General features: G+C 42.2%; 2 protein-coding genes and 1 long non-coding RNA gene across 22 annotated transcripts in view; 2 read left to right on the forward strand and 1 right to left on the reverse strand.

The window, feature by feature from the left end:
* LOC127234137 (protocadherin alpha-C2) overlaps nucleotides 1-24,786 on the forward strand; it is a 217,254-nt gene that overhangs the window by 43,129 nt on the left and 149,339 nt on the right. For 7 of the 19 annotated variants that reach the window (XM_051200901.1, XM_051200908.1, XM_051200907.1 and 4 more), the window contains one exon: nucleotides 13,668-14,405. The exons of 6 other annotated variants lie outside the window; for them this stretch is intronic. In XM_051200901.1, the coding sequence (XP_051056858.1) occupies nucleotides 13,668-14,405 (738 nt within the window). Of the gene's footprint in view, nucleotides 1-509; nucleotides 1,497-6,394; nucleotides 8,786-13,667; nucleotides 14,406-17,400; nucleotides 19,882-24,786 lie in introns of those variants that run through there. 6 more of the 19 variants (XM_051200903.1, XM_051200906.1, XM_051200902.1 and 3 more) reach the window with 5 other exon arrangements.
* Nucleotides 1-24,786, reverse strand: part of LOC127234141 (uncharacterized) — a 77,449-nt gene that overhangs the window by 43,044 nt on the left and 9,619 nt on the right. The window contains exon 1 of one of the 2 annotated variants that reach the window (XR_007835555.1): nucleotides 12,327-12,601. The exons of the other annotated variant lie outside the window; for it this stretch is intronic. This is a non-coding gene — a long non-coding RNA (uncharacterized LOC127234141). Of the gene's footprint in view, nucleotides 1-12,326; nucleotides 12,602-24,786 lie in introns of those variants that run through there. 2 annotated transcript variants of the gene reach the window in all.
* Nucleotides 49-24,786, forward strand: part of LOC127234139 (protocadherin alpha-13-like) — a 46,881-nt gene continuing 22,143 nt past the window's right edge. The window contains 2 exon segments of the mRNA XM_051200918.1: nucleotides 49-479; nucleotides 12,327-12,371. Of these exon segments, the coding sequence (XP_051056875.1) occupies nucleotides 138-479; nucleotides 12,327-12,371 (387 nt within the window). The 5' untranslated portion in view covers nucleotides 49-137.

Below are 24,786 nucleotides of genomic sequence, written 5' to 3' on the forward strand. Positions count from 1 at the left end.
ATGACGAGAAGTCATTCATATTCCATTAAGAAGAATCCACTGGGCTTCACTCTTCCGTTGCTCAACAATGGCCAGCATCTCGGGATTGGAATGAAGAAATAAAAAGAAATCTCCAAAATTTGAGGTAACTGTCGCGAATGAGAATAAAACCTCAGTAATTTGAAATGGTAAGCCTGAGAGGATACAACTGGAAGAGCCCACAATTACTCCTGCTCCTGATAATCCTCGCAGCCTGGGAGGCAGGGAGCGGCCAGCTCCACTACTCCGTCCCCGAGGAGGCCAAACACGGCACCTTCGTGGGCCGCATCGCTCAGGACCTGGGGCTGGAGCTGGCAGAGCTGGTGCCCCGCCTGTTCAGGGTGGCATCCAAGGACCACGGGGACCTTCTGGAGGTAAATCTGCAGAATGGCATTTTGTTTGTGAATTCTCGGATCGACCGGGAGGCGCTGTGCGGGCGGAGCGCGGAGTGTAGCATCCACCTGGAGGTGATAGTGGACCGGCCCCTGCAGGTTTTCCACGTGGAGGTGGAGGTGAGGGACATTAACGACAACCCTCCCATATTTCCATCCACACAAAAGACTCTGTTTATCCCGGAGTCCAGACTGCTTGACTCGCAGTTTCCACTAGAGGGCGCGTCAGATGCAGATGTCGGTTCCAATGCTCTGCTGACTTACAGACTGAGCACCAATGAACATTTCACGCTGGATGTACCACCCAGTCACGAACAGGTGAAACCTCTTGGCCTTGTCTTGAGGAAACCATTAGACAGAGAAGAAGCTGCAGAGATGCGCTTATTGCTCACGGCCACCGACGGAGGCAAACCCGAGCTGACCGGCACAGTTCAGTTGCTCATCACAGTGCTGGATGTCAATGACAATGCTCCAGTTTTCGACAGATCTCTCTACACGGTGAACTTGCCAGAGAACGTTCCAAAGGGGACGATAGTAATCAAAGTCAACGCCTCAGATCTAGACGAAGGTGTGAATGGGGACGTAGTGTACTCATTTTCTAGCGATATTTCTCCAGATATAAAATCCAAGTTTCACATAGATGCTGTGAGTGGAGAAATTACAGTTATAGGAGTTATTGACTTTGAAGAAAGTAAAGTTTACAAGATTCCGTTAGAGGCGCATGACAAAGGCTTCCCACCGCTGCCTGGACACTGTACAGTTCTTGTGGAAGTCGTAGATGCTAACGACAATGCGCCACAGCTGGTTGTCAGTTCCCTGTCTCTCCCTGTGTCTGAGGACAGCCAACCTGGAAGAGTCATTACCTTAATTAGTGTATATGACCGTGATTCTGGTGCCAACGGGCAGGTGACCTGCTCCCTGAGCCCTCATGTCCCCTTCAAGCTGGTGTCCACCTTCAAGAATTACTATTCGCTCGTGCTGGACAGCGCCCTGGACCGAGAGACTATATCCAACTACCAAGTGGTTGTGACCGCCCGCGATGGGGGCTCGCCCTCGCTGTGGGCCACAGCCAGCGTGTCCGTGGAGGTGGCTGACGTGAACGACAACGCGCCCACGTTCGCGCAGCCCGAATACACGGTGTTCGTGAAGGAGAACAACCCGCCTGGCGCGCACATCTTCACGGTGTCGGCCATGGATGCGGACGCACAGGAGAACGCGCTGGTGTCCTACTCTCTGGTGGAGAGGAGGGTGGGCGAGCGCTTGCTGTCGAGCTTCGTGTCTGTGCACGCGGAGAGCGGCAAGGTGTTCGCGCTGCAGCCTCTGGACCATGAGGAGCTGGAGCTGCTGCAGTTCCAGGTGAGCGCGCGGGATGCTGGTGTGCCTGCCCTGGGCAGCAATGTGACTCTGCAGGTGTTTGTGCTGGACGAGAACGACAATGCGCCTGCGCTGCTGGGTCCTTTGACAAATGGGGCTGGTAGCACAGTCAATGAGGTGATAACTTGGGCTTTAGTGCCTGGCCAGGTTGTGGCAAAAGTGCGGGCAATAGACGCGGACTCTGGCTACAATGCGTGGCTGTCCTATGAGCTGCAGCCAGCTGCAGCTGGAGTTCGTAGTCCTTTCCGTGTGGGACTGTACACTGGCGAAATCAGCACCACACGCGCTCTGGAGGAGTCAGATGCAATGCGGCAGTGCTTGGTAGTGTTGGTGAAGGACCATGGAGAACCTTCGCTGACTGCCACTGCCACGGTGTTGCTTTCTCTGGTAGACAATGGCCAAACACAGAAGGTATCATCTAAGGTGTCGGTTGGAGCCTCCAATCTGGAACAGGGGCTGGTGAATATTAACGTGTATCTTATCATCGCCATCTGCGCAGTGTCCAGCCTGTTGGTGCTCACGCTGCTGCTGTACACAGCGCTGCGCTGTTCCGCAACATCCACAGATGCAGCCTGTGCTCCAGGGAAGCCTGTGCTGGTGTGCTCCAGCGCAGTGGGGACTTGGTCATACTCGCAGCAGAGGCGGCAGAGGGTATGCTCTGGAGAGGGTCCACCCAAGACAGACCTCATGGCCTTCAGCCCTAGCCTACCTCAGGGTCCCAGCTCTTCAGACAACGTGAGTCCTAAATAGTTTTCTCTCTAGGTTTGAAGGAAAACTTTCAGCTGTTTTCCTGATGTGCCCCGTTCTTTCCAGCATTAGCGAGGCTGAGGCAGGGAGATACTTGAGTTTGAGTCTAGGCTGACTGGCAAAGGGAGTTTCAGGCCAGCGTCTGCTTCTCTTTCATAAAGTTGGTCATTTATACTGATCTGTAATTTTGATACATAATTTGCTAACATGAATAATGTCTTTACCTTTTTCACATAGCTGATTTCCAAAATTAAGTGTTTTCATATCTATTATATTATTCAGTGACCACACCTCTTAGAATAGGCTCCTGTTCCTGTAGCATGCTAGGCAAACACTCTTAATGGGTTCCACTCGATCCCATCTCTATAAATTCTATAGTAAAGCAATTTAAACATATATGTTGACCTACTAACCATTATCTGTATTGTGCGTATTCTCCCACAACATGTGTTTCAACATTGTTGATTTAATTTCTTTTCTCTACAAGTTGAATTATCTCTATTTTAATGCAACAATTTATATTCTCCCATCATATTTGTGAGTACTTCCTTTTTTTTAAACCTTATTTGCAGGATTGTGTTTGCTATGTCTGTGATACTTAATATTATTTTAAAATATAGTCTTATCAGGACTTAGTGTTTTTATTTTGGTCCATATTTGTATAGCAAGTATATTCACATTCAAAGCATAGAAGAATCAACTCTAGTGTGCAGTGAAATTTCTTACAGTAAAATATTTACCTGTCTGAATACTGGGAACCTTTGGTTTTTGTTGTATATTCTAAAATCATGACTACATACACAATGTGCCTTTGTGTTTTAGAAAAATAGTAACACTTAACATGTTCTTCTCTGCATCTATTCTTCTCTCGCAAGTCATACATTGTCTTTTGTTTCTTCAGATTTATCAAGGTTTATTTTTACAGTTGTCCGCTGTGCACATCCATGGAACACAACATTGATTACAAAACTCATGTTGTACAAAAACCAAACAAACAAAAACCAAAACGAAGCCAGGGTGATGGTGGTGGTGAATGTCTTTAAACCCAACACTTGGGAGGAAGAGTCAGGTGGATCTCTATGAATTCAAGGCCAGTGTGTTCTACAGAGCGAGTTCCAGGACAGACTCCAAAAAGCTAAGCTACACAGAGAAACCCTGTCTCATAAAAACCAAACAACAACCAAACCAAACCACACCAAACCAAACTAAACCATAACACCTCTTTTCCAGGTAGTGGTGGCACTGTGAATTCAAGGCCAGTCTGGTCTACAGAATGAGCTCCCTGTAGGACAGGCATGGATTACACAGAGAAATCTTGCCTCATAAAACAAAAACAAAAGAAAATCTCATGTTGTTTTTAAAAATTCAATTTAGTTATCTCTGACTGTAAACTTTCAAGGTTGGCTAAATTTTAGTATGTGCTATGATATTATTTTAGAATATTTTGCCCTTGTTTTCAATATAAATGAAAACAAAGGTGTTCAGTTCATGAGCAGCTCTAATAGGATTTTTATCATAGATCACTACCACAAGCATACCAAATTCTGTTCCTGTTTAAAGAATAGCCCATTTTGAAGAATCCTTATGATTGTTATAGATTAGTAATGGTAACTGCAATTGTTTTACTGCTTCTTAAATGTTTGGTTTATCTTCCATTCATATGCCATTTTAAATCCTTAAGCAGATTACTTGGTAAAAATTAAAATGAAGTCATGTTTGGTTGTGGTAGACATTGACAGGGTCCTCCTTATCATAACCTCTATATTCATGAGCTACTGTGATTTTTTTTTGTTGGAAAATCACTTTTGAGAGACAAAAACTTTCAGGTTTTTCTTTTCTGGCTATGGGATAGATTTATTTTTTGTAAAAGTTCTAAGAGATTCTGTAAGCCTATTTTCTTTCCTAAGTCTCTAATGTTATTTATAGAGGTAGAGATAGCCATTTTTCAAGTAAAATGAAGATAAATGTAATAGTTGCATAGACAATTCCATTATTCCTCTTTTCTGTTTCACTATTTCATCTGCGCATTTTCAGTACACTTATCATCTGAATCTAATAAAGTTTTCTTATTCCAAGGGCTAAGAAACAATTAAAAATCCCTAAATTACATGCTTATGATGTCCCCAAACAACCAGATTTTAAAGGACTTAAGTAAAAAGCTATATATTACCCTTTATTTAATTTTAGAAATGGAAATGCTTCAATCAGGACTACATTTACAAAAGAAAACCACTAGAAAACTTTGATGTAATGTATCCTTTTTTGTTAATTCACAGATTGTAGGGATAGGAATCTGTAAAACAACAACAGATTTTTTTGGACATGATCAGAGATTTAGTGATAAAGCCACTAGAGCAATTCCAATGAACATACATCTTATTGGTATATAAAGAAATACAGTAATTTCTTGGAGAACTGATTTCTGATGTCAATTTGGATATTAGCCTTTCCATGGATGAAAATGAAGTAGAAGAAAAGTTGGACAGAAGTTATTTAAAAAGAGATGGCACATGTTCTGCAAAGTATGATTTGCATTGGAAAGTGGTCAGAGATGACATGAAATAATATTGACTATGGTGTCTTTGACGCGTGTCTGATGTCTTCATATTTGTTAAATAGAAATCAAATGTGCTAGAGATCTCCAGCAATTATGATATATAAAATGGGAAACTTTGCCTATTGTATACAAGGGAAAATCAGTAATATGTAAGTAAGTTTGGAGATGATTGAAGTAAAGAAATTGGGAGTTTCAAATATTTAGATTTGGGGGTAAATATTGAAATTTATTTTGAATTTTTAGAGGTAAGGTCTCATTGTGTAACTCTAGATGTTCTGGAATTTCGTGAACTCACACCAATTCTCCTGCCTTTGCCTCCCTTGTACAGTGATGAAAGGCATCCACCAGTGTGCATGGCTTTGCAGTTGTAGGTTTAAAGATGCTTCAAAAGATAAACTAGTCTAAAGATATTGCAATAGACAATAATCACATTAAGAGCGAGACTTGTGAAGTAGATAAAGTAATAATTTTGGAAAATATTCCTATTTAGGAGGACCAGGAAAATCCAAATCCAGAAAAGACCAGTAGTTAAAAGCCATTAGGATTTATAATGGCTGAGGATCCTATAATGAAAAATGTAGGGCGAGGCCTATTTGACACATTACACATATATTGGAAGAATGTTTGAAAAAAATATGTGTTTTTGTTTTCCAAGCATTAGTAAGCAAAATAGTTTAAGAAATTTTATGTTCAAATAAATCAAGTAGAAATTTAATAAGAATCCACAGGAACACATATGGACTTAAGAGACATTATGCTACTATATAATAATGTATTTGAATGATCCGATACCAGCGAATAAATTCCTTTCACACATATGTGTGGAGGGCAGTTTATACCTGTGATATTCATGTCATCCCCAGGTCATAATATATATTACAGAGTAATGTTAACATATTCCTGCTAAACCAGTATTTAAAATATTGGGAAGAAATCTTTTTCCTTATGAAAAGACCTCTCACTGAAACAAATTTATGTAAGAAGACAGAAGATAAACGTACATTCACTTGTAACGCTAAGGATCTATATTAAAGAATGAAAAAGAAAAAGAAAATAGTTGTTAAGAAAGAACCCATTTATTGCCTGGGTTAAGTTAAATATTTGGAGCTATTACCCTTTGAAGCCGCATGATGTCGCTGTCTATCAAGTTCTGGCTTGCCAAGATCTCAAGCCATTCCAGCAGCAGGTCTCTTAAAAGCTGAACAATGCCAGTTGTAGCTCAACTGGATTAAAGAATTCCTGACGCACAACAGTTAATCTTTATATAAATACTGGATTTTCTCAAGGAAAAAAACGAATACTTGACATGGTGTTTTCTTGGCGAGGAGGTCCGGAATCCCGGCGGCTGTTGCTCTCGCTTGTGCTGTTCACAATCTGGGAAGCAGGGAGCGGTCAGCTCCACTACTCCGTCCCCGAAGAGGCCAAACACGGCACCTTCGTGGGCCGCATCGCTCAGGACCTGGGGCTGGAGCTGGCAGAGCTGGTGCCCCGCCTGTTCAGGGTGGCGTCCAAGGACCGCGGGGACCTTCTGGAGGTAAATCTGCAGAATGGCATTTTGTTTGTGAATTCTCGGATCGACCGGGAGGCGCTGTGCGGGCGGAGGGCGGAGTGTAGTATCCACCTGGAGGTGATCTTGGACCGGCCGCTGCAGGTTTTCCATGTGGAGGTGGAGGTGAGGGACATTAATGACAATCCGCCTGTGTTCCCGGTAAAAGAACAGAAGCTGCATATTTCAGAATCCAGAATGTTAGACTCTAGGTTTCTGCTAGAGGGTGCATCTGATGCAGATATCGGTGCTAATTCAATTGTAACCTACAGACTTAACTCAAATGATTACTTCACACTAATTGTGACTTCAAAGAACGAAGAAAATAAACAGGTTGAGCTAGTATTAAGAAAATCCTTGGACAGAGAGGATGCTCCTGAACATAAGCTACTGCTGACAGCCACGGATGGAGGCAAACCTGAGCTCACAGGTTCTGTTCAGCTGCTGGTCACTGTGCTGGATGTGAACGATAACGCCCCTACTTTCCAGCAGTCTGAGTATGAAGTGAGGATATTAGAAAATTCAGACAACGGAACGACGATTATTAGACTGAATGCCTCTGACAGGGACGAAGGGACGAATTCAGTAATTTCTTACTCCTTTAATAGGCTGGTCCCGCCCAAGGTTCTTGAGCAGTTTAGCATAGACTCAGATACAGGAGAAATCGTGATTCAAGGGAACTTGGATTTTGAGCAAGTCAGTGTCTACAAAGTCCGCGTTGACGCGACGGATAAAGGACACCCTCCGATGGCGGGTCATTGCACTGTTCTAGTGAAGGTATTGGATGAAAATGACAATATGCCTCAGATCACATTGACTTCCCTGTCCCTGCCTGTTCGAGAGGATGCTGCCCTGGGCACTGTCATTGCTTTAATTAGCGTTTCGGACCTAGACTCTGGAGTCAACGGGCAGGTGACCTGCTCCCTGACGCCACATGTCCCCTTCAAGCTGGTGTCCACCTTCAAGAATTACTATTCACTCGTGCTGGACAGCGCCCTGGACCGAGAGACCACAGCTGACTATAAGGTGGTTGTGACAGCCCGCGATGGGGGCTCGCCCTCGCTGTGGGCCACAGCCAGCGTGTCCGTGGAGGTGGCTGATGTGAACGACAATGCGCCCGCGTTCGCGCAGCCCGAATACACGGTGTTCGTGAAGGAGAACAACCCGCCTGGCGCGCACATCTTCACGGTGTCGGCCATGGATGCGGACGCACAGGAGAACGCGCTGGTATCCTACTCTCTGGTGGAGAGGAGGGTGGGCGAGCGCTTGCTGTCGAGCTTCGTGTCTGTGCACGCGGAGAGCGGCAAGGTGTTCGCGCTGCAGCCTCTGGACCATGAGGAGCTGGAGCTGCTGCAGTTCCAGGTGAGCGCGCGGGATGCTGGTGTGCCTGCCCTGGGCAGCAATGTGACTCTGCAGGTGTTTGTGCTGGACGAGAACGACAATGCTCCTACCTTGCTTTTGGGTGGTACTGAAGGCTTGGGTAGTATGGCAACTGACCTGATACCTAAGTCTGTGAGTGTGGGTCAGGTGGTAGCAAAAGTGCGGGCGGTGGACTCAGACTCTGGCTACAATGCGTGGTTGTCCTATGAGCTGCAGCCTTCAGTGGGCCCTCGCAGCCCATTCCGTGTTGGGCTGTACACGGGTGAGATCAGTACTACACGTGCCCTGGACGAGTTGGATGTACCCAGACAGCGCCTGTTGGTAATGGTGAAAGACCATGGTGAGCCAGCTCTGACAGCCACAGCTACAATTCTAGTGTCACTGGTTGAGAGTAGCCAGGTGTCAAAGGCTTCTTCTCAGGCTTCTGGACTCTCTTCAGTCCCAGAGGCGTCACTAGTGGATGTCAACGTGTACCTGATCATTGCCATCTGTGCAGTGTCCAGCCTGTTGGTGCTCACTCTGCTGTTGTACACAGCGCTGCGCTGCTCGGCGATGCCCACCGATGCAGCCTGTGCTCCAGGGAAGCCTGTGCTGGTGTGCTCCAGCGCGGTGGGGACCTGGTCATACTCGCAGCAGAGGCGGCAGAAGGTGTGCTCTGGAGAGGGTCTGCCCAAGACGGACCTCATGGCCTTTAGTCCCAGTCTTCCACTGCGTCCAGGATCAGAGGTCATTGAGGAAGGGCAAGATTTAAATGTTGATCGTGGCTTTCAAGTAAGTTCATTCATACTTAGAAATACTTAGTTTGTAGAAACTTTGTAATTACATTCACAACATTTCACATGTGCTCATTATTGACAAAATTCAACATTATTTTAGTTTTAAATAATTTTACGTGGTTTATTATTGTTGTTTCTTTTTCGAGACAGGGTTTCTTTGTGTAATAGCCTTGGATGTCCTGGAACTCTGCTTTTCTAGTGCTGGGATTTAAGGCATGCACCACCTCCCCCATTAGGCTTGGTTTATTAGTTTTGTGTGTGTACTTTTATTTTTTTATGTCTGGGATCTTACATTTTTAGGTTGGCCTGATACTTTTGGGTTCAACTGACATGTTACACACTGATTATCCACTTACCAGAGTAGAGTCTCTGTCGTTTCAAGTTGTCACAATTTCTTATTGTGTGGAATACTGATTGTCACCTTCGTATGGTTTTATCCTTCTAGAACAGAATTTTAGTGAGGCCTATGGAAATGCATTCCTCTAAACATTTAAATTTCATGATTATGCTCTGAGCCCTTAATATATTCTGTAGTATTATTGGAAAAATATATTACAAATCTTATCTTGTTTATAATTACATTAATTAATTTCATGGTTTTAGCTTATCATATTATTTATTTTAGTTCTAGTAGTTTCAAGATGTTGTGATGTTGTGATCTTTATGTTTTGAATCTCATATTCATAAAGTGCAGAATAATTTCCTATCAATTGCTTAATTTTCACTTTCTCTCTCTCTTTTATTAATTAATTTAATTGGGGGTTGAGACAGGGTTTCTCTGTGGCTTTGGGACCTGTCCTATCTTGTAGACCAGGCTAGCCTCGAACTCACAGAGATCTGCCTGCCTCTGCCTCCGGAGTGCTGGGACTAAAGGCGTGTGCCACCGCCATCCGTCCTGTCATTTTTTTTTTTTTTTTTGTATAAGCCAGCCAAAGGTAAAATGGGAAGACAGATGTATGAAGCTGCTTTTAATATGCTCTAAATTTATTAACTTTTATTTTCTTCTTCCTTTTTCCTATTTCTTAAAAATGGTGTCAATCACGTATCTCAGATTTACCAAAACCTCATAATCCTTTGTCTCATACCTCTGAGTGCTAGGATCTGGGGATTTTCACCATTTCACATTTTTATTTTACTGGCATGGAAGTTTTACAATATTTTCAAGAATTTAATACTTTTGAACATCCATGTCTGGTCAATATTTGCTCTTATTCTGATAGATATCAGTTGAATTTGAATCAGTGACACAGTAAAATTGTGTTAATTTTTTGTGTGTAAGTTGGCATAGCTCATAAAAATGTTTCATAGCATATGCAAGATTTGAGGTCCAAATCCTAGCACACCCCCAATCTACATTGAATTTACATTTAATACGATTTAACAAAAATTAAGTATTAAGAATACTGTGTGCTGTAATCCCAATTCCATTGTTGTAGAGATATGTATAGTACATTCATCTTTACCATAAAATACCCTAAATAATGAGTATTCTTTCATTCATGTAGAAATATTTTGCTTTTGGGAAGTAAATCTTTACAAAGTCACAGATACTTGTTTTGTCTTTCAGTGTTTAAATTCTAGAACTTTCCTCATCCTTTGCATCTTATGTCTGTTTCATTTGCCCTTACATTGCTTACTAATTCAATGTTGAGTACATCTCCTCAGAAGAGAATTAACCATTAATAGAACTGACTTAGGCTATAAGAATCCAGAGTCCTAAAAACCTCTGTTAGAGACATAATGGCAATGAGTAATCATTTATGACTAGATTTTATCCTTCTTTTCAAAATGAAAGATATCACAAAGCAAGTTTCTTTTTGTGGGTGTTTTTACATTTTTTCATAATTCCTGTCTATGCCTATCATCTTACATGCCTATCAAAATGCTCTACATGAAATGAATTACTTTATTTCTTAGTTTTAAGGATTTTTGGATTTCTGTATGTGCTTGCTTATTTCACTATTTGAATAGAGTGTGCAGCCTTCTCTTTGTGGAAATGATTTTATATTATGTTGACATCTACCTGACTCTCAGATATGACTTTATCATATCTTCTTCCTAAATTTTAATTGGTTTTTACAAAGTAGAAATGGCATTTAAGAGCCTTTATATCATCTAACACTGAATTTCAATCATTATCAATGTCTGTGGTTTTGATTTTAGGGCACAAAAGGACCAACAATAGATTTACTTAATCAATTTTTATGTTTTAATGAGAGACTAGAACTCAAAAGAGTTATTCTGAAGTAGAACCTAGACAGAAAAGAATCCTAAGCATAATTCTAAAAGTAGAACTTTCCCTAAACCCTGAATGAACAACACTAAAATTGAAACGTACTATGAGCTGATACAATACAAGCTGTACAAGAGATAAAGAAGAGAGACATTGCTATTTGCATATAACATTTGTTGAAACAATCATATTATGTAGGTGTAGGACTAAAAGATGATGGTGGGAAAGGTTATGAAAATATTAATAAAGAGAAATATATATGCATATAATATACTTTCTCCCCATGAGGATGTTTAACTAAATTCCTATTTAACTAAATTCTTTATTTACAATTCACGAAATTACTTAAGAAATAGCTTCATCAATATATTTACTGATTTCTTTCATCCAGCATGAAAATATTAATTTTTTTATTCACTAAATTTCTGGGCACCTGGTTTCCTTAGGTATAGTGACCCACAGCAATCTGTAACATCAGAATCTGAAATTTTAGGAATATGGATGATCCTGAGTTACAGAACAAAATGATTTTCGAGTTTAATATTTGTGACTGTGATTTAACTACCATTGCATTTCCATCAGTATTTTAAAGTAATGTGGACAGTTTTCTCAGGCGCAAGAAAACTGCAATTATGACATTTCGTAGTTTCAGAGCTCAGTCATCCAATAAAGCCTACAGGAAGAGAAAGGTGTTTTTCTGTATCAACAATTATAAAATTCAGAGCATAAAGTAAGATCTTGCAAGTCAACGTCTATTCGCCAAAAATGTACTTACTTACTCTTTGCGCCGCCTGATGTCGCTCTTGGCTTTCTTATTCGTTTTGATTCAAGACAAGTACAGCCATCCTTTTTCCAGGAGAGGAGACGCTCCATTATTTTTTTACTCCGGTGAGCAATGGTGACCACGGGGGCATAGAATTGATAGAATCAGATTGCTTCTCTTCATCTGGAGGCAATTTAAGCAAATCGGGAATATCAAGCTCCTGAAATGCTGTATTTATGCGGAGGAGTCTCGGAGGGCTGGCATCTTGTGCTTTCCCTACTGCTCCTCACAGTTTGGGAGGTGGGGAGCGGACAGCTCCACTATTCCATCTCAGAAGAGGCCAAACACGGCACCTTCGTGGGCCGCATAGCACAGGATCTTGAACTGCAGCTGCCAGAGTTGGTGCCTGGTCTGTTTCAATTAGATTCCAAGGGATTTGGGGACCTTCTGGAGATAAATCTTCAGAATGGCATTTTGTTTGTGAATTCTCGGATCGACCGGGAGGCGCTGTGCGGGCGGAGCGCGGAGTGTAGCATCCACCTGGAGGTGATCGTGGACCGGCCGCTGCAGGTTTTCCACGTGGAGGTGGAGGTGAGGGACATTAACGACAACCCTCCCATATTTCCATCCACACAAAAGACTCTGTTTATCCCGGAGTCCAGACTGCTTGACTCGCGGTTTCCACTAGAGGGCGCGTCAGATGCAGATGTCGGTTCCAATGCTCTGCTGACTTACAGACTGAGCACCAATGAACATTTCACGCTGGATGTACCACCCAGTCACGAACAGGTGAAACCTCTTGGCCTTGTCTTGAGGAAACCATTAGACAGAGAAGAAGCTGCAGAGATGCGCTTATTGCTCACGGCCACTGACGGAGGCAAACCCGAGCTGACCGGCACAGTTCAGTTGCTCATCACAGTGCTGGATGTCAATGACAATGCTCCAGTTTTCGACAGATCTCTCTACACGGTGAACTTGCCAGAGAACGTTCCAAAGGGGACGATAGTAATCAAAGTCAACGCCTCAGATCTAGATGAAGGTGTGAATGGGGACGTATTGTACTCATTTTCTAGTGATATTTCTCCAGATATAAAATCCAGGTTTCACATAGATGCTGTGAGTGGAGAAATTACAGTTATAGGAGTTATTGACTTTGAAGAAAGTAAAGTTTACAAGATTCCGTTAGAGGCACGTGACAACGGCTTCCCACCACTGATTGGTCACTGTACAGTTCTTGTGGAAGTCTTAGATGCTAACGACAATGCACCACAGCTGGTTGTCAAAACGCTCTGGCTCCCCATTAAAGAAGATGCACAGCTGGGGAAAGTTATAGCCTTGATCAGTGTGACTGATCTTGATTCAGGTGTCAACGGACAGGTGACCTGCTCCCTGAGCTCTCATGCCCCCTTCAAGCTGGTGTCTACCTTCAAGAATTATTATTCGCTCGTGCTGGACAGCGCCCTGGACCGAGAGACCACAGCTGGCTATAACGTGGTTGTGACCGCCCGCGATGGGGGCTCGCCCTCGCTGTGGGCCACAGCCAGCGTGTCCGTGGAGGTGGCTGATGTGAACGACAACGCGCCCACGTTCCCGCAGCCCGAATACACGGTGTTCGTGAAGGAGAACAACCCGCCTGGCGCGCACATCTTCACGGTGTCGGCCATGGACGCGGACGCACAGGAGAACGCGCTGGTGTCCTACTCTCTGGTGGAGAGGAGGGTGGGCGAGCGCTTGCTGTCGAGCTTCGTGTCTGTGCACGCGGAGAGCGGCAAGGTGTTCGCGCTGCAGCCTCTGGACCATGAGGAGCTGGAGCTGCTGCAGTTCCAGGTGAGCGCGCGGGATGCTGGTGTGCCTGCCCTGGGTAGCAATGTGACTCTGCAGGTGTTTGTGCTGGACGAGAACGACAATGCACCGGTGTTGCTTGGGTCTGGGATGGGAGGTGCAGATGGAGTGTTTAATCAGTTGTTGCCTAGATCTGTGGATCCTGGTCATGTGGTGGCGAAGGTGCGCGCAGTAGACGCAGACTCTGGTTACAATGCTTGGCTGTCTTATGAGCTGCAGTCTTGGCCAGGCACTACGCGCAGCCCATTCCGTGTAGGCCTATACACTGGCGAGATAAGCACCACAAGGGCCCTGGACGAGGGAGATGGGACTAGACAGCGCCTGCTGGTGCTGGTGAAGGACCACGGTGAGCCTCAGATGACTGCCACAGTCACCGTGATGGTGTCTCTAGTGGAAAATGGCCAGGCACCAAAGGTCTCATCGCGGTCTTCTGTAGGTGCTACTGTGCCAGAATCATCCTTAGTGGATGTCAACGTGTACCTGATCATCGCCATCTGTGCGGTGTCCAGCCTGTTGGTGCTCACACTGCTGCTGTACACCGCGGTGCGCTGCTCAGCTGCGCCCACAGGGGGCGTTTGCGAACCAGGGAAGCCGGTGCTGGTGTGCTCCAGTGCGGTGGGGACCTGGTCATACTCGCAGCAGAGGCGGCAGAGGGTGTGTTCTGGAGAGGGTCCTCCCAAAGCCGACCTCATGGCCTTCAGCCCGGGTCTACCTCCATGTCCTGGATCTGCAGATGGATTGGGAGAGCCATCTGTTTCTTTGGACTCCCATGAGAAGGTGAGTTATTGTAGAACCTCATTATTTATGTAGATATTTCTTTATGGAAGAATTTCTTACTTCACTGGTATGTTTAATTAGTTTTGCATTTTCTTCAATTCTACCAGAGGGTTTTTTAAATTGCAGATATCTAAATTAGGGAAAGGGGTGTGTTTGCACATGCCTTTAGAACAAGTAGCTGCACATCAATTAACTGTTGACATAATTTTGTTTAGAAACCTTGAATGTATCAAATGGTTAATGCTGAACTTTTATAACACTTGAAAGCTATTTGTTGTGAAATACAAAACTGAAAAATCTACCAACCATCACCATCAAAACAATGCACAATGGCTCAGTAGTTGTTCAGTTAGCATCCTTCTATATTCTCTGGATAGAGACATAACAACCAAGGAGTCATAGAAAACTACTTAGAAATCTAATTCTAGGCTGAGCATGCTGGTTCACACCTTTAATCCTAGCACAGAGACAGGTATAGATTTGTGAGTTCAAGACTATCCTGGTTTACATAGAGAGTTCCAGGATAGTCAAAATTACATAGAGAGACTCTGTCTAAAAAAAGTCAAAACAAAACACCAAACAAAACATAACAAAACAATCCCCCAAACCAGAAATATAATTATATCAAAAGAGTATAAATATTATTCTCATTTTAATGATTGCAAAAATTCCCTAAATTTCTTACAATGTCAATTATAAAAAAGTTTACTGATATTGATTTCTATGATATTTCCTATTCTGAATTCTTTCTTTTGTGGTCTTGGAGAAAACTCTGTCCTGGTAGTTAATACTTCCTTTCTTCAGAAAGTGATTTTTTTTTTAAATTAACTATTTTTTTTTTGGTTTAGAGATTAAAAATTTGGGATGTAAAGATTAATCCCTTAAATCCACTCATAATTAATAGTCTGAAAGTTAAGAAAACTCCCCACAATGGATGAAAATTTAGTTTTCTGTTTATTCCACAAGACAAGAATCTTCACTGTTACATGCTATACTTAACATTTTGAAACCATAATTTATGACTTTCACTTTGGTGGTTCTTTAGCTGGACATTTAGCCCAAGCTATTTTCTAATTTTCTCATTTGTACTTGAGAAACTAAAATTTGGGAAGATGGGGAAGAATAGGCAACTTCAATTTGGCTTCATAATTCCATTTTAGATTGAGAGACATTGCTATTGAGGCTGACACTGTCAGCTGTTAGGAAAAACCACAACGTGTCTTATCACCATTTTGTTCTTAATTTCTCAGCCTTTTTTTTTAATCTTATGGCCCTAGATTCTTTGTGCTCATGCTTTCTCATGTAGCAAAAGATGAACTAATATCACAGGTGTTTCACAAATTCTGAATTTGTGTGTGATGGTAGTTTATAATCTAGGAGAAAATGTGGATACTATAAAAGGCTAACTTGCCCATTACATCAATGTAGACATGAATGAGAAGGAATGTGTTTTATAGTTTTAAAAAGCAAAATAATTGTTGAAAGTATTAAGTCTTAATGACAGAATTGTCTTGGATGCAAAAGACAACGATAGCTCCTCCCAATCTATACTACATATTCAAATAACTGACCCTTCAGGGAATGTTGTCACATGCCCTTAATCCCAGCACTCTTGAGGCAGAGGCAGGCAGATCTTTGTGAGTTTGAGTTGAGCCTGGCCTCCAAAGTGAGTTGGAGGATAGGCAGGGGTATGTAAAGAGGCCCTGTCTCAACTGTTCTCCCAAGAAAACAAAACAAAAGGCAAATACTCGAACCCAAGTTCAAGTGGTACATGGAATGTGGAAAACAAATTCAAACAGAAACATTTGAAAGTACTAGTTTGAATTCAAGGTAAGTGTGTTGACGGGCATGCATTTGAGAACAGCAACTCAGAGACTACTCAAAACTTTGGAAAGATGGCAACAATGCATGTCTTGTAGCAAACTCTGAAAGCAGTGGACACGTGTTTGTCAATTACTTCATTAAAAATGAGATTAAAATGAGGTTTCTTTCCATGTAACTAATTTCTATTTTCTTAAAAAAAGAACCATTTTGTTTGGTTCTTATACTAGCCAGGGTTTAGCCACTGGAGAGTGACAGTTTTTCCAAAGGAAGTACTTTTTTTTCTTCTGAGGAGTCAGATTGGGTCATAAGCATCATAAAAACAAATGTATCTAAACTGGGGTCTGAGAATAGTTCGCACTTATGAAGTGCCTATTCTTCCAAAGGAGCACCACAGGCTTTAATATGCTGCAATTTACACACTATATTCCTACTGTTGGGACACTATTATGCAGGTGTGAAATGGCACTTGGAGAGTTTGCATGGATAGGAAGCCAACGTTGCATGGTTGCTAAGAACACATATAAGAATGTAAGTGGGAACATGGCCAATGTGAGGGTGGCAATCTCTGCATCCTAGTGTTGACTTTGGAGTCACAAGTCCCTAAAAAAACAACTGAATTATTGTCTTGAAATTGCTGTCTAAATGAAGTTTACTTAATCTTAAAGCAATGCCAAAAATAATTGAATTGACTACTACAACTTGTAGGACCCTACACCTGTTGTGCAATAAAACATCAGCCTTCCCATTATTTCATGACTCTTAAGGGTATGTTAAAATTTAGCTAGTAATTACTCTCGATCAAGAAAGGAATCACTTTGGTTTCACATTGAAGGAAAAGTTGCGCTACGGAAACACGTTAAACACTAACACGTATTAATATGAGGCACTGAGTGTATGCAGAAACAATAATCCACAGAAACAAACCAAAGATATGAACTAAAGAAAAAATTTAAGAAAAATTGCACTCATAAAAGTATACTTACAGATCGATATGTAAAATAAGAGAAAACAATAATAAAAATATATTGTATACTTACACGTTTAGCCACTGGATGTCGCTGTCGTCCACAAAATATGTAGCTTTTTAGGACAAAGACATATAACTCACTGTTTCACGAGGGTTAGGAAGTAGCTACATTCAGAGATCTCAGCGTTTCGATTAAAAAAAAAAATGAGACTAGGATATCGACCAGAAGATATTAGAACGTGTGTGCATTCCACATGGCATATTCATGGAGTTTTAAGACAAGAGAATGGTTCTATGGAGATGTTCAGATGCCTGAGTCATGGATTTTGGCGTCTGCTGCTCTGGCTTCTGCTCCTTGCAGCCTGGGAGGCAGGGAGCGGCCAGCTCCACTACTCCGTCCCCGAGGAGGCCAAACACGGCACCTTCGTGGGCCGCATCGCTCAGGACTTGGGGCTGGAGCTGGCGGAGCTGGTGCCCCGCCTGTTTAGGGTGGCGTCCAAGGACCGCGGGGACCTTCTGGAGGTAAATCTGCAGAATGGCATTTTGTTTGTGAATTCTCGGATCGACCGGGAGTCGCTGTGCGGGCGGAGCGCGGAGTGTAGCATCCACCTGGAGGTGATCGTGGACCGGCCGCTGCAGGTTTTCCACGTGGAGGTAGAGGTGAGGGACATTAACGACCACCCTCCAATGTTCTCCGTAGCAGAACAAAAGATCTTGGTACCGGAATCTAGACTGCTTGATTCTCGATTTCCACTAGAAGGCGCTTCTGATGCAGATGTTGGCCAGAACTCTATGCTTACTTACAAACTCAGTTCAAACGATTTTTTTATCCTGGATATTGTAAACAAAAAAGGTAAAGGCGAGTTCCCAGTGCTTGTTCTTCGAAAACTGATAGATCGGGAAGAAAATCCTCAGCTAAAGTTGTTACTGACAGCAACGGATGGAGGCAAACCCGAGTTTACCGGGTCGGTGTCATTGTTGATCCAGGTGTTGGATGCTAACGATAATGCTCCCGTGTTTGACAGATCTGTTTACGAAGTTAAGATGTCTGAGAATCAAGAGAATCAAACGTTAGTGATATGGCTGAATGCTACTGACACAGATGAAGGAACAAATAAGGAAGTGGAGTATTCATTTAGTTCTTTGACCCCATCTAGCATAAGAAAGAAATTTTTAATAAATGAACAAACTGGAGAGATAAAAGTAAATGGCGCTATTGACTTTGAGGATAGGAACAGTTATGAAATTCATGTGGATGCTACAGATAAAGGACAACCACCTATGGTTGCTCACTGTACTGTACTCGTGGAAATCCTGGATGAAAATGATAACGCACCAGAAATAGTCCTTACTTCTTTGTCTCTTCCGGTGAAAGAAGACGCTCTTTTGGGTACTGTAATCGCCCTGATCAGCGTGTCCGACCGTGACTCTGGTGAAAATGGGCAGGTGACCTGCTCCCTGAGCCCTCATGTCCCCTTCAAGCTGGTGTCCACCTTTAAGAATTACTATTCTCTGGTGCTGGACAGCGCTCTGGACCGAGAGACCATATCCAACTACCAAGTGGTTGTGACCGCCCGTGATGGGGGCTCGCCCTCGCTGTGGGCCACAGCCAGCGTGTCCGTGGAGGTGGCTGACGTGAACGACAACGCGCCCGCGTTCGCGCAGCCCGAATGCACGGTATTCGTGAAGGAGAACAACCCGCCTGGCGCGCACATCTTCACGGTGTCGGCCATGGACGCGGACGCACAGGAGAACGCGCTGGTGTCCTACTCTCTGGTGGAGAGGAGGGTGGGCGAGCGCTTGCTGTCGAGCTTCGTGTCTGTGCACGCGGAGAGCGGCAAGGTGTTCGCGCTGCAGCCTCTGGACCATGAGGAGCTGGAGCTGCTGCAGTTCCAGGTGAGCGCGCGGGATGCTGGTGTGCCTGCCCTGGGTAGCAATGTGACTCTGCAGGTGTTTGTGCTGGACGAGAACGACAATGCGCCTGCGCTGCTGGGGCCTCAGACAGTTGGACCTGCTGGTGAATTTAGTGAACTTGTGTCGCGGACAGTGGGTGCTGGACACGTGGTGTCAAAAGTGCGCGCGGTGGATGCAGACTCAGGTTACAACGCGTGGCTGTCTTACGAGCTGCAGCCCGCTGTGGGTACACGTAGTCCCTTCCGTGTGGGGCTGTACACGGGTGAGATCAGCACGACTCGCGCCCTGGATGAAGGTGATACACCGCGCCAGCGCCTATTGGTGTTGGTTAAGGATCATGGGGAACCAGCTTTGACCGCTACTGCCACCGTTTTGGTGTCTCTGGTGGAGAGCGGCCAGGTGCCAAAAGCTTCTTCCCAGGGGTTGTCCAGCTCTTCAAATCGGGAGGCGTCGCTAGTGGATGTCAATGTGTACCTGATCATCGCGATCTGCGCGGTGTCCAGCCTGTTGGTGCTCACGCTGCTGCTGTACACCGCGCTGCGCTGTTCCACAGTGCCTATGCAAGGCGGGTGCGGGCTTGGGAAGCCCGTGCTGGTGTGCTCCAGTGCGGTGGGGACTTGGTCATACTCTCAACAGAGACAGCAGCGGGTGTGCTCTGGAGAGGGTCCGCCCAAGACAGACCTCATGGCCTTCAGCCCCAGTCTTACACCCTGCCCTGTGGCCGATGTGGGAGTGGAAAATCATTCCGCTGGAGGAGACATTTCTGGAAAGGTGGGCTATTACTTTTTTATTTTCGTATTTTGCTTGATGAAATAGATTTTATCTCTCATTTTATTCTGTGTCAAATGCATGCCCGAGGCTCTAGTTTCTTTGACTGAGTACCACTATGTGAAAGTATTTCTAGTAATGTTTTCAATACACTTTATACCAGAAATTTGTTTTATGAGATCAATCCTTTGCTCGTAATGTGTGATTTTAATATAGTTATTACGAACACATAAGTTTTTCTCAATAGAACTCATGTTTAGGATGCAGTAATTTTTATTTTCTTACGCTTTCTTCATGTATACATGTTGGTAAGCTCAGTGATTTCATTTTCAAGTTAATCTTTTTAATTCAGTTTCTCAAGACAGGGTTTCTTTCTGAAGCCTTGGCTGTCTTGGAACTCACTTTGTAGACCAGGCTGGCTCTGAATTTAGAGCTCCTCGCAAGTGCTGGGATTAAAGGTGTGTGCCATCATACCCTGCTCCAGTGAAATTTTGATTTGATCCAATTGCAGTTAGAAAATACTACACTGATTCATATCTTCTTCCGTTTTTAGTGAGAATGTTTAGCACTTTATTTTGCTCCACACGCATGTCATAGTACTTTATATTCGGCAATATTTAATATCTATCGTATGCTACTTCTTGTCTTTATCACAGCAAGGTAGAATGACAACCCAGTGGCAAAGGTTTTTTCTTTTTCTTTTTTTTCTTTTCTTTACTTTTCTTTTCTTTTTCTTTTTTGTTTCTGTACTATTGACCCTTGTTCCAGTATGTATTATTCACTTTTATTTTAGAGTTAGGATGTTTGTGGCAACTGACATAATTTTATTGAACAACTCTTCACAGTCTCCTTTATTAGAAAAGCCCATGCAACGTGTGATATTAGCTCATTTGCTTTGAGGGAGGTGTTATGATGGAAGTGGAAAGTCTCTGAAAATTATTAAAAATTTTATCTCACTGAGTTTGATGGTGCACATCACTAATCTCAGCACTCAGGAGACAGAGGCAAGCAGATCTCCGTGAATTCAAGGCCATCTTGATATACATAGTGAATTCTAGGACAGCCAGAGCAAACAGTTTTTAGAACCAAACCAAACCAAACAAAAACAATCTCTCTTGAGGATGCAGAGATGGTTCAGCAGCACTGGCTGCTCTTGAAGAGGACTCCGGTTTGATTCCCAGCACCCATATGGTTGCTCACAACTATCTGTAATGTCAGTTCCAGGGGACCTGGTACTCTCTTCTGTCCTCTGTGTGTGCTAGCCATACATATGGTGTACCTAATACAGGAAAGCAAAATACTTATACATAAAATAAAACAAATAAATCTATTTAAAAACGGAGAACAGTACCACCAACAAAAACCAATCACTTACATTGTTCTACTATTAAATAAAACTTGAAGTTGAACAGTGGTGTAAAAACCTGCTAGATCCACAGAGGATGATCAGCTGACCCTGCTCTTCCCCTTCCTGGATCGGAAAGGGGGTGAATCTTCTAAGCCTCTCACCATTTCTTCCTGCCTCTCTCTATCCTAATCTGGGTCTGCCAAAATGAAATCCTGGCCAGCTGAATGCTAACTGTGCCCACTGACTCAAAGGTTGACTTCACTGGCACTCTCAGGAGTGCAAATCAAACTCTCCTACGACACAAAAGCTTTATCTTCCTGTGACATGATTTCAGACAAAGTTTCTACATGCCAGGCAACAGGCAAGTACTCCTTTTTCTTTTTTAAAGAAATTAATAAGGGTTGTTTTAGTATTGAAATGGGAAAAGAAAATTAAATTATAATATTTTCTATTACTGTGATGTATGGTTAAGTTTAATAGCTTCTATCATCATCTTAAACAGAGTGGTGTTGAATTATATATAACCAGATAAACAAAATAGTTTAATTACATGGTGCGATGGCTGTTTTTGGTTGTCAACTTGACTATATCTGGAATTACCTAAAATTCCATCAACTGGATGCACCTGTGAGAGATTTTTCTTAATAAAATCATTTAAAGTAGGAAGACACTATTTTAATTAGTATCTTTTGAGGTGAGATTATATACCTTCAATACAGATCTTTTAAGGCGGGAAGATCCACCTTTAATCTAGGATGTACCTTCTGGTGGCAGTCTATATTTAGGACACGGGAGAAGGAAGCTTGCTCTCCTTGCCTGCTCTTGCTCTTACTGGCAAGTCCATTCTTCCCCTGGCATTAGAATCTACTTCTTCAGGATTCTAGTATATAATGAAGACCAGCTGAGGCATTCATTCTCAGGGACTGAACTACTGGATTCTTGGACCTTCCATTGTTAGACAAGTATGTTGGAGTAGTCATTCTAATACATGTTCTATAAGCTCTGTTCTTCCAGAGTACTCTGACTAATAGAGACGGTGACAAAATACCCTATCAAATTATGCTTTATTGAATCTAGTAGTTATCTGATAACTCATGGTTTCAGTTTTCAGATTAATTACAGCATCACCAAAATAACTAATATTTATCATTTCAATTCTCATCCTTAGCAATTTCTTGTCCTTTCCCATTTACTATGAATATGTTTTCAGTCTGTGTTCACAAATATATTCCAACAAAAGTAGACATCATTAGGCAAGTTTGACAACACAAAAATCAGGAAAAAATACGAGTGAAATATTGCTTTCAATTGCCAGCTGTTCATGGCTGGTCTCAATGCCAATGTTTTAGGGATTATTAATGACAAATTCATGTTAAAATTTTATTGGACAATATGCCAAATACACTTATGAAATATATACCTTATACCTGAAATCATATAAAAATTTCATATTTTCCTTTAGTCAGAGCTCATATTATTAATCATAATGTTTCAGTTGTGCTTGTCTCCAAATATACTAATTTAAACTAACACAATTCAAGTATTGTAATGTAAAATTTAGGAGGCTTCACGACCATCATAGTGAAGATATCCTAGTTTGACCTCCAATTTTTATTTTATTTCATGTTTTTGAGTCAGAGTCTCACAATAGCCCAGGCTGGCCTAGAATCTCTATGAAGTCCAGGCTGACCTCAAACTTCCTACCTCAGTCTGTCAGGTGCTAGGATTACAGGCATGGCTTATCCATTACACCTGGCTTGGCTGCCAGCTTCAGAAAGAGAATTTCTCTGTCTCTGTCTCTCCCTGTCTCTTCTGTGTTTCTCCTTTCTCCCTTCCTCCCTCCCCCTCCTTCCTTGCCCATACATATCTATATATGTATAATACTAGATATCTTTGCTTTTTATAGTTATTTGACATTTCTAATAGATGTAAACATACTGAGTTATTGTGTGTTTTTCAGGTCGGTGACTTTATTATTATTTTTCATTCATCTTTTATTCATGTTGTCAAAATTTTTATAAGGCCAGAAACTCAGAACAGTATCTGGAGTATACAAAGAAATACAGCTAACAGCTTAGTTAAAAAAATAAACATATAGCTAAGTCTTTACCTTTTCTCTTAAGGGTTTTCTCATAAGGGTTTCCCTTATGAAGCTCAAACTGTTTTTTAATTATTTCCCACTTTCATTCTCTCTCTCCTTTCCTCACTCTTCTTTCACATCATTTTGATAGAACCCCTGAATTCTCAGTCCTTCTTTTGCCTGTTGAATACAGGGGGTCAGGGGCATGCCCCATCACACCTCGTTTGATAGTATTTAAGATACATTACTAACACATGGATTTACTGTTAAACTGTGATTGTTAGATTCATGAAAGCCTTGGAACTTTAAGACATCGCCAATTGCATTTTTAAATGAAGATTTTAGGTTAGTATTTAAAGTAAGGGGATTTGTAATGGCATCTTCACATACCCCTCATTATACTCTTCTTATCCATCATTCCCCTTCCTGTTATCCCTCCTTATCTGGCTGGTGCCCTTTCTCTACTTTGTTTGACGTTCCCTTTTCTTGTCACACGTGTTTAGTACCTGCTCTATTTCTCACCTCTCTTAAGATCTCTTCTTCCTTTCTCAGGATCCCCTAACTAGTTTTGCAAACCCCCATGGACACAAATCTAAAAATTATGCTTTGCATGTACTTGATTGATGGCATACTCCTTCAATCCAAAGTAGTAATGTACTTTCATTTTTACATTGGAGTCATTTCAAAAGACATTGGGTCGTTTTAATCAGAAAACCAGAGATTAAAAAGTTTCTTCATGATTCTTCTTTTTCTAACTTTAGTCAACTCAAACAGCTAAATTTTTCCTTCATCTTAAAAAATTATTTAAATTTATTTTATGTGTTGGTGTGAAGGTATCAGATCCCCTGGAACTGGAGTTGCAAACAGTTGTATGGTGCCATGTGGGTCCTGGGAATTGAACTCTGGGCCTCTGGAAGAAGAGCCAGTGTTTTTAACTGCTGGACCATCTCTCAAGCCCTGTTCTTCCTTGCTCCTTTTAAACAGTGCAGTATCTTGGTTTAGGATTGATGTCTTCAGTCATAAAAACCATTACAGGCAATTGGAATTATATATCTTTGGTATAGATTCATAGTCATCAAGTCACTATTTGTGTGTTCAAATGAAAACTGAAGTGCACACAAAGAAAACAAAATTGATTATCTTGTGTGTCACTTTTTAGTGGGGGGAATAGTTCAGGTTTTTTTCAATGACTTAATATTATCGGCAAGATTCAGATGGTGATTAGTTGGTTCCATACAGTCTTGATTAAACCATTTTCTTCTTTAATGCCATACCAATAAACTTCGCTGCCATCTCTAAGTGTTCCATGTAAATTCCAATATATTTTTGTATATCAGATTAAAACATGATAATAAAATTGAGTGAATGAGACTTAGAATAATTTTTATATTATAAATTCTACACATAATTGTCTAAGGAAATAAATATAAACAGATAAATATAACTAGAACTCCTGACATTACTATTGGATTAAAGTTAA

The sequence above is a fragment of the Phodopus roborovskii genome, unplaced genomic scaffold, assembly GCF_943737965.1.
Source record: "Phodopus roborovskii unplaced genomic scaffold, PHOROB, whole genome shotgun sequence".
NCBI classification, from domain to species: Eukaryota; Metazoa; Chordata; class Mammalia; order Rodentia; family Cricetidae; genus Phodopus; species Phodopus roborovskii.